Below are 11,216 nucleotides of genomic sequence, written 5' to 3' on the forward strand. Positions count from 1 at the left end.
GCCAAATCTACCGTTAGCGATTCTCAGTGCCGTGGCCTTACATAAATCAAGTAAACTATTTCTTTTAGAGTTACTTCCGTTGTCCATTGAAAATCTTGGTAACGTGCTATCAGCTAAAAAGAAGTCGGGGTCGATATCGTGTATATATGCATCGGAAAGAATAGCATCACTTTCACACGCTGTTCTAGCGTTAAAATCCCCAGCTAACATTACTGTGCCCAACAATTGGAAATGGTTAATATCGTTACCGAGACTTTCGAACAGGTCCGTATCTATCAAGTTGGCCATCGGAGAATCACTACCCCATATATATACCGCTGCAATAAATATATCTTCGTTATTTTTAAAAAACGATTTATCTAGTTTAAGCCATATTATTGTATCATGAATAGTTTTAACAACCGATATGCCACTGGTTATGCCATTGCGTATGATAATACAATAGTAGTATAGACTGGGAACAGGGGCGGATCAAAGATTTCTGGTTAGTGGGGGTGAGATGTTGACAGATTTGCTGGGGGTTCTGGGGGCCGCTAGGGCCCCTGGTGGGTGCAGGGCAAAGATTTTAGTGATTTTGAATGCTTTGACAACCACTTCTCGAGCATGTCACGCCTTATGTTCTTTCATATAAGTACCTTTTAATAATGCCAAAAAAGTTTATACATAATACGGATGGATATAGCCTTTACTTTCGCGTCCGCCCCCCCCCCTCCCCCTTGGATCCGCCTATGGGGAAGAAAAAAGTTCCGAAAGTAAAAAACTTAATGGACACTTCAATGGAACAAACACAGTATTCAGATGCTAAGCATTCATTATCACTTAGATCTACACACTGTTTAAGAAATTAACTATACAGACAAATTTAATATCTAAAATGGAGCTGAAAGACTTATAAAAGTTGGAAAAGAACGTAATATAACATCAAGACGCGGAATTGCATTTATTTTAATAAAAACATTATTACAAAATAAAACACAAACACACTATTTCTAAACTTTATAATGGGTATGACAAAAGTAGGTTTAATTTAAAACATTTTGTTAAGAGTATTTGAATGGTTGGTGAGGGTCTAAAATGATAAAAATCGAAGCTTTTTTTATATGAAATTAAACTAGGATGGCTAAAAAGAGTATATGCCGCATATGGAAATTTCTTACACATTGCAAATTTTAAAAAGCACTTAAAATGAGGAAATTCTTATTCTGAAACGCTAGCAACTATACTTACCAATCTCCTTTGGAAAGATGTCCTACAAACGTTGTCGTTTTCCAAGAAAAAGTACACATAATGCAACTGGCACTTCCACTATTCACTTTTCGATACCCAAGTAATATGTACAGGGCACATTTTCTGTTCTATATGACAGGGCTACGATATATAGCCGATCTGTTTTAGTGATTGTAAGTTTTTAGCATTGAATGAAACAAATAGAAAATTATTGAATTTCTTTCATATCAAGGCACAAAAATCAAAGCACACGCTAAACAATACAGTAAACAACGAAACTGACAGAAAAACTTAAATACGGGAAATACATTTAAACGAAATATTATGTATAGTAATTTGAAGCTAAGAATCTGGGTCTAAACCCAGTATTCAGTCCTTATATAGTGATTTCGAAGATTATACATCGTATAACCCTTTCATTCACCAAGAATGGTTGTTGCAAGGTCCTCTCCTATGTCTGCTACGCTTGCAAATGTGAAATTGTTTACTATATAATTGTATTAAAATGGCTAGCAAATGAATAAAGAAACTCGAATCATTTTTCAGTGGTACCTGGATATTTATAACTCGTGTTGGGTACCAGACAATTTATTGCATCGTCTTTTTATATGGTGTTTTGTCGCCGCTTACAGTATGGAGTCGTTTTCGTGTCAGTTTTGCAGAAGACAAACACAAATAAATCCAAATCGTAATGTTCTAAGTTTATTCGTGACATGCGCTTATTATTTTGCTTTGTTCAACTTCAATGAAAATATTTCTACGATTTTGGCAAAAATTTCACATGATGTTCAATGTATTCGATAGAATTGTATAGTTTCGTATGACCATATGGTTTCGGACATTCATACTTTCGGATGTACAAGCGAAAGTTATTTTTTCATTTAAGTAAAAAGGTCTACATATTATTTTAGGTTGAACCAGTTCAGCTGTCACAAAACTTACAATGGAAATAGATGTAGTCACATTTTTGGCTCAATTCAAACGTATATTTTTTATTAATATAGAATCATTAGCATGTATCAATTGATGCAGCCCATGCTGCTACAATAAATACACCTAACTTCCTATGATTTGCAAATGAACAGATTTTAATGCGTACATGTTTGACATGTCAATCTATAGTTTAATTTTTATTCTTAGATTGTATTGAAATCATCAATATTTGGCAAATTACATTTAGCCCCCTGTGGTAATATGTATATATTCCATGTTTCTCATTGGTCGTGCCCTTTAATTTGGTTGCTAAGGTTTGTTCTTAAAATATATTTAAAGAATTAATCAAAGCGCATTTGTTAAACCCACAAATAATTTCTGAAGAAAGCACTTCCAATTAAGTGCAATGTGATTTAAATAATCATGACATAAGTTTGGGGTAAAGATGAACTTCTTTCCAATGTAAACTGGAAATCATTAGGACGCTTTTCGTAATAATCATTAATAAACAGCAAAAAATTAAAACGGCTAAAACTTATAACTATATAAAGTGGACTACTAAAACTCATAGACTGATGCGAAGGTCTGGACCGATAAGAACCAGGTATACCATTCAGTTTCGCGTAACCATTATACATATTATATATATTGTAAAAATCCTGTGGTTCTGCTTACCATAACTTTCTGTCTGTTTGTGTGGACAGCTGTGTCAAACTCTCTGGCAAGTCACTACCATTACCAGAGGCAACACAACCAGAAAACAACAAAGTTTTAAGCGAAGTATGCATTATCTTTTGTGTTATTCATTGTATCATTATCCCCTAAGGTTTTAAAACCATGCAAGTGTATGTGCAACTGCAATTTAAGTCCACATTTGTTTTAACTGACTTAAATGTACTGTTTTAAAGAACCCAGAATCCATCATCCTTTTTTGGAAGAAAAAAAATATGTGCATGTAAAAGTATGTATTTACCTATTAATAATTAAATACTGGTCTTTAATGCTGTATTGGACAGCTATTTGTATGTGTCTGTTTTTCAGCTGGAAGGCCTTGCAGTGGAGTTATGGAACTACTCTGTTGCAATAAACACCAAGGGTGCTGTCACAAATTCTTCAAATTCAAAAATTATACAATATTCCTTATTCTTAATATCATAGCATAGTGTATATGTAAATACGTATAATAGTTATTTAATAGCTGCTGCTTTTATTAAAGCATCACACAATTTTAATATCTTCAAAGTCGTTTTGAATTTAGGAAATGTTGGTTTAAAAATCTGTTTATCTGTTCACTCTAACAAATCCTTAAATCCAAGAAACATGGTTTAACGCAGGAAGCAACGTTTACCTTTGATTCATCAATTATATTGCTATAATTAGAGAAAGAATAAATCTCGCAAAATGCGGTAATTTTACTCCAATTACTTCGATTAAATTGTTCAAATCTTTATTAACCGATAGCCAGACAGGTCTGGCAGGGGCAACATGTTAACACCATACTTAAGTTACTATATTTGCAAACAGAATAACGGGATGAGTTAAAAACAATGTTATTCAGATAAATTTAATCATAACAATAATAAATGTGTATTTTTCAAGTTCGCCACGTGGCCTTTTTGGTCCTTGAATATTGTGGACAGAAGGATATCAGTGACCACAATGGCAATAGCCTCATTATGGTAAGATAGCTTTTAAAAATAAGTTTCAGAAGTTTTGAGTACAAAGTTCAAATAATAACGCTGTTATCTTTTTCAAGAGTCTGTAGCGGTAACACAGAGTTAGGACCTAGGATTGTGATAGCACTTGCAAACAGTTATTCTTTCAATACTAATTGTACAGTGGACAGACCTTTTTTTTTAAACATGCCCCTACCCTAGTACACAATCACCTTACCCTTTTTAAATGTTTAAAAAACACCAAAGAATTTCATGCCAAATTTATGCTTTTGTTTGTCAATGCAAATATACTGTAATTCTTTGACAGTAATGTTTCAATAATGTGTTACAGACAAATTACTATAATTTTCTGCCAGTAATATATGTAAAATAATGTCCTCCCCCTCCCCATCTCCCGAAAATGAAAGGCCCTAAGGAGAGTTTATTAAAGAACGTAATAAAGGTAGTTTTGGACTATTAGCATTTAAGATTCATTGGATGGTACTGGGTTTTTGCTTTATTTCCAACCCTGGTTATATGCATAAAAAATAAAATTATTTACAAAGTTAAAAAAATTGCTTTTTCTTAGAAAATTATTGGCTCTTAATTTGCTGATTGTTAAAGAATAAATAAAGATACTTGTGAAATATTTTATAATTTTGTTCTGTTATTGCATTTTATGAACAAATTATTTACATATTTATAGCTTTTTTATGTGTATGATTGTCAGTTTTCAATTATTAAATTTTACCTCTTTAAAATATTGTTATTTTATTAAATAATTATGTTCTAGAAATACTTCATTCTATTTAGGCCCAGCAAATAGGATCGTTTTGGGTAACCATAGAAATGCCCCAACATTACAAAATGCTATTGAGTTTGTCATTTCTTTTTTTCCATTACGTTTTTTTCGTTCTTGCTTGTTCTAAGAAGGCTCTTAATAACAGTCACACTATATGAATAAATGTATCTAGTATCAATGATATACATGTGTATAGTGAAATTGTTAAGACTAAATGTATTCAATGCAAAAAAATGTATCAAGAAACACCCGTTGCCATATGTTGTATTTGAACTTTTGTTTGCGCTTCAATTCCGCTGTAAATGGGTTTTGAGTTAGAAAGTGGTGTGTCTTTATAAAATCCTCTTAAAAACAATATTAATGTATGTTACTTATACGTTTCCAAGTTTGTCGAGTTGAAAATTGGCTTCGTTCTACATTTTCTTCCAAGCAGTACCTGCCTAAATAAGTTGGTCAAGTTACATGACACAAACATTATTTGTTATGCCTAAACAGCTGATGTTCCGTAATATAAAACACTAAGTGAGCTCTTATACATTACACATATCATATTCAAACTTATTCGCAGGGAAAATTACTTTTTTAATGATAATTTATGGTTTTGATATTATAAGTTATATCAAAATTTATGTTGATATATGAAGAATCTTTTTACAAGATTGTATCCTTAAATTTTGTATTAAAACAGAGTCTCAGGATTAATTAAGCCGTGAATTGTTTATATTTCCTAAATAACAGCATTCATAAAAACTTAACCGGTATAAAAAAAATTAACAGAGTATATATTGGCTTGTGTTCCTTAGTTACTTTAAGAATTATTTTTCTGCGCTGTTCTTATCATTATGTTTGAGTTGAGGGTGGTTTTGTTTATATCAATTTTGCAATGAAAACAAGGTGCTGTTAAAGAGTGTCATACACTTACATTATCTTCTTACAATATTTAAGATGGGGCTTAACAGTGGTAGGGCCTGGTTAGGTACTGATTCTTTTATAATTTACTCATGGTTTAAAGGACATGTTCACAGATTGATTACTTTTTGTCACAAATTAAAAAATAATAGAAGACTGAAAATCAGGGAGTAAAACAACACTAAGGACGAAGACTTGAATTGAAAAATACAGGTTCCCTTATGAATGATCATCACTTAAACTACTGTAATGCAGTATATAAAGTGTTAACAATTCAAAAATAGTAAATAATTATGAATGTTTATTCTTATTTTGTTAAATTGTGTTACCTGGATCACTTATTATAAATGCTTTTAACTTATAATATAACTTTAAGAATGGACCAGTGGTTAAAACAATAATCCAAAAGACACTGGTACAAACCCCTCTGATGATCATTTGTGTGTCCCCCTTTGAGGCATATAGCAGTCATACTCACACTGTCTGTGAGTCTGTTTGAAACTTCCTGTTACAGCCACAAATGTTCCTTATATTGATGGATGTAAAAATAACTTGATACAACTGTCAACGAGCATAAGACAATGTGTCTGATGTAACACTGTCTCCTTACCTCAAAGGTTAAGGTCACACTTTAAGGTCAAAGGTCAATCTTAAGTTCCGCTCTTAAGACGATTTGGGATGATTACATTCATATATAAATAGCAGTTGTGTTCGATTTCCAAGTTTGATTTTTAGAAACATGTCGCCGCACGCTATTCTTCAAAAACTGCTGATATTTGGTAAACACGTATTATCTTCAGTGTTAAGCCAATCGCACAGTGTATCGCATTTAGCTATTATGCCAAATAAATAATAGTCAGTCAAGGAAAATTGTGTTGGTGTCATAGTTATCGCGTGCGCACGTCATAGATATCGCATTTGCACGTCATAGCTATCGCGTGCACACGTCATAGCTATCCCGTTCGCACTGTATAGCTAGCGCGCGCGAACGTCATAGCAATCGCGAGCGTACGTCATAGCTATTGCATGAACACGAAATAGATATAGCGTGAGAACGTCATAGCTTTCAACTGCGTATTTAATTGATATCGCGTGAACAAGTCATAAAGCACGCTTAATAAAATGTTTCATATGTCAAATTTATGCAACATTTGTTACCGGGTATCCCATTTTGTTGTGATTTTTGTAAACCGTTTACCGCATTTTCTAAACCGTAGCTATATTCACACAAACAGAAACAGGTGTTTCGAAAAATCATATATATCCTATCAATTGTATCGACTTGATGGTAGTGTAATAAAATTGTTAATACAATATTAATAGCCAAAGTCATATGAGCCGCATGATGCGAAAATGAGTCTTATGTCATCTACGACCAGCGTAGAATAGCTTGAGCCCATCTGGCGCATCCGCACGGTATGGTCAGGAGCTACCACGTCCGCTTATTAGTCCAGAAAACAGTGCGTGACTTAATAGCGGATAGCGTAGCTCCTGACGAAACTACACAAGCTAGAATAGAGCTACACTGTACGCTGGCCGTAAATAACATAAAACACATGTTCGCATGACGCGGGTCATTGCTGCTTAATAATGTGTTTGATTTAAAACAAAGTTTAAAGGATATACACACAAGTATTGTACATATGATTACTGCCAAGCTGTTGTACTTTGTCGATATTATTAATGAAAGAGTTTACCTGAAGGTTATTTATTTGCGTTTTGTACAGGATGCCAGCGTTGTCTATACACCTGCGATGCATTTATTATAGTATATCGCTAAACTATTCACCATTCGGTCTTAACCATCGGCTTGAATGAAATATGTCAGTTGAATACACGTAAAAATTGAGCATCTTTACTTATGTAAAGATTATTATTATTCATATATTAATTTAAATTTATTATACTACTACTACTACTACTACTACTACTACTCCTTCTGCTGCTGCTGTTGCTGCTGCTACTACTACTACTACTATAACTATTACTACTACTACTGCTACTACTACTACTACTACTACCACGACTACTACTACTACTACTACTTCTAATGCTACTACTATAATAGCAAGCCCATCTGGCGTTATGTAAAATCTAAACGACAAGACAGTGTTGGTGTAGCTCCTTTAAAGAAAAAGGGCAAACTGTTGAATGATGCTAAGGACAAAGCAGAAATACTATTTGATCAATTCAGTTCTGTGTTCACGAAACGCTCTAAGCGCAAGTTACCATCGCTAGAAAAGATTTATAAACATTCTTTACCGAATTTAAATATCACGGTACCCGGCGTTACAAAACTTGTATCGAACACTTTAAAAGCCGTTGGACCAGATAACATCTCAAATGTTATTCTCAAAAACTATTTAAAGCATCATGCACCAGCATTTACATCGATATTTCAAAAATCTGTTCAAACTGGAGAACTTCCTCGTGAACATTGGCCTGTCCTACTTACCTCATGTGGCATTACCACATCCAGCTCATCATTCAACAAAATATGGCTCAATGGGTTGCTTAAGCATCCGGACTGACACAAAACCTTGTCACAGAAAAAAGAAACGTCAAAACCATAGTACGGGGGTAATAAACGAAAACAAAATATTGGGGGGTCGGAAAGAACTCTTTATGCTGGAAGCAATAATTATTTAAAGCATTCTACAACCCGACCGAGCCATAGAGGAGTCAGATAACAACCGCAGCCAAGAGAACAAAATCAGCACGACCCTGTGCGTAATGATCAAGCTGGATAAATATGACATCAAATCTGACAATGGAGAAAGACACCACAGACTCGTTGACGGTGACCTTAAACGGTAAAATGACAAGAGCAGCAGGTATCAGAAGATCACATTTGAAGAAAAAGGAAGGACCTTTAGAGGACAGTTTACTGCAAAATCTTTGACTCGTCAAGGGCACTATAAGAAGATGTCCGGTAGAAAGATAGACAAAGGACCCGTAATTACACCAACGCGCATTTCAAATATATTTGATAATGCTGGCAGTGTGACCAGTTTATATTATTATTGCTGGAAAGCAATTCAATTGGTTAATATAAACCAAAAATTACCGAAACAGAAGACGAATCAGATTTAAATCTTATAGAAGTAAATATCTTTAGATCATGTATATACTAGATAAATATTTATTATGCATACATGTTGCTGCACGGTTTCTCAGGAATCGGCTATTGTTCTTTGAGTTGATCTAATAGTTGGTCATAAAAATAATGATATATCGGCACGGCAAAATATGTCACTGGCGTTGGGTTGCGATTTCGAAGTTATGTTGTAACATTAAATTATTTTACATCTTTTATTTCGTGCATATTTATACAATCAAGCTATTCATAAACAATGCAATCCCAACGCAATTACTAAAATATCCAACCATATATCCGCCAATAGATCTATCCATGGCTTCTATGTTGCTTCTTGATTCCGTATTTCGTATGTGCTCTGCCCTTGGATTTTCTTCATGACTTAATTCCTTCAGACCAATACCACATTGAATAAATCTAAGCATATCGCAATCACCTGAAATCAATTTCTGTTTTAGCTTTCATAATTTCTTTCCCTGTGTTGTGGAATAACTATGCCCGACTCGTTCGAAACGGGTTATTAAGCATCGGATCAGTCGATTCTTTCGGCCAACTTGTTCGTAGTCAAATGCAATATCGAATTAGGAAAACAAGTGTGTTAATGATAGAAAATAACTTATTCCTTGATCCAACAGATCCGGCAATAAGATCAAAATCAAAAGATTTAAATGAGTTTGTACTTCTATAATAATGATTGCGATATAATTTGCGCAAATAATACGTGTAAAAATATAAGTTCAAAACCGCGCGAAAATTATGATGCATGTAAAATGTCGCTTCATCCGCGTGTAAAGCGCAGTAAATTTAAACTGAATATTTATCTTTTCAACAAGGGTTGATGTTCTTTTTATTGTCATGCACGTTGTCTGTCGGCGTATTTATAAACGCACATATGTATTTGCAAACTGTTATCAAATATATAGTGAAGTACTTTCAATAACTTCCGTTTTATATCGATATGAATCACGGTATAAGTATCTTTCAACATCGAAACACAGTTTACTTGACCTAGTTTATTACAAATGCTAATGCATTCAGTTGTGCTGCCAAGATATCCTATGCATATTGTACATTGGTTAAGATCAGTGCCATGCATGCACATTAATTTGAATTGAGCGTGTTTTCAAATTGTACATCAATTTAACTTTGAAAATCGGAACTTGAAATGTGAGTCTCGATCTCAATCATTTATCATACCATAACGCTTAATTCGACCTGACACAAAGGGTCCTGAATTATGGTTTTATGAATTCAGTTGGGGTTTATATCAGTCGATGTTTTGGATATTCGTCATAATACTCGAAATCACGTATGGAGCTATCAGTTTTTGTACAAATAAATCAGAGTAAACATAACAACAATCAAATACCAAATGTTTTACATTTAGACAAAAAAAGCTATAACAACAGCAGAAAAAAAAAACGTTTATTTACAACATCAATTGCATGAGTTAATGAAGTTATGATGAACACTTCAAACATGTCATGCAACATATTCATTCCTGCAGAGTCGAGCGAGTATATATTATTATTCCTTTAAAACTTGGTAAGGGTAGGTATAATTAGCTGAAACACTTTTTACTACTCTATGTTTTAATAATATATCAGGTCCCGTGTTCACAAAACAGTTTTTGCAATCGAAAATCAATTTTGCTTGTCATTAAAAATGGATTCCATTGTAGATGATAGGCAAAAATGAAAATCAATGTCAGTTAAAATCGATTTTTGAACACGGGGTCAGGCTCGGCACGAATAAAAAACGACTCGTCCAGCATCAACGTTAATTATTGTAAGCCGCATTATGTCCAATTTTAAATATGTGTTTGTGTGTGATCCATATTGAATGTCGATTAAAAACTGTTCCAATGAATCGCTGTTGTTATTGTTTTCTTATTTACCCTACATCCAAAGCGCAAACCATGCCAAGTTTATACCATATATATAATATGCATTTAAAGGTTGTGTTGTTAAGTTGCAGTCACTTGAAAATTCAACTCATACAAAACAATGCGACACAACTTTTCACTATTCTGTCCTATATTCGAAGCTCAATACGTAACGTTTCTTTCAAAACAATTTATTTTGAATTAGCTATTAATTATATCACACAAGGAAAATATATTTCGAATCTCACATTATACAAATGTCTCATTGTGCACGCTTTTGTGATTGTACGAAACATATTTAGCAATATCTCTAACGAGCGGTTTAACTTTAGGTTGAGAGAATCGCAGCATGTAACTGGGTTATAGTACAAGTCTGATTATATTTCAGGTTTATGAACAAAACAACGCGTGCAATTCTTTGCACAGTGTCGGTGTGCTAGTTTTAACCCGATACTGACATTTTAAATTAATTAAGCAAAATGTCACGTGAACTAAATTGGAATAAAATCAAGCTGTTGAAACCATGCAATAATTCGTACATGCAAGACCGAACAAAAGATAAAATCCGTGCCTCATTCTGGACAAAAAGTATGTTTTTGGATAAAGCTGTTCGTATTCCAATAGATCTTTTCTTTTCAAGATGTACATGTATACGCTTTTGAATATCATTCGCATGGAACTAGCACGTGGAGGAAATGTGGAGAACGC

General features: G+C 33.7%; 1 protein-coding gene across 1 annotated transcript in view; it reads left to right on the top strand.

Moving 5' to 3' along the window:
* Window positions 1–2,131: 2,131 nt before the first annotated feature.
* Window positions 2,132–11,216, top strand: part of LOC127853191 (testis-expressed protein 11-like) — a 199,511-nt gene continuing 190,426 nt past the window's right edge. Inside the window, exon 1 of the mRNA XM_052387464.1 lies at window positions 2,132–2,210. Coding sequence (XP_052243424.1) covers window positions 2,171–2,210 — 40 coding nt within the window. The 5' untranslated portion in view covers window positions 2,132–2,170. The remainder of the gene's footprint in view (window positions 2,211–11,216) is intronic.

This window comes from Dreissena polymorpha, chromosome 12 (genome assembly GCF_020536995.1).
Source record: "Dreissena polymorpha isolate Duluth1 chromosome 12, UMN_Dpol_1.0, whole genome shotgun sequence".
Taxonomy (NCBI): Eukaryota; Metazoa; Mollusca; class Bivalvia; order Myida; family Dreissenidae; genus Dreissena; species Dreissena polymorpha.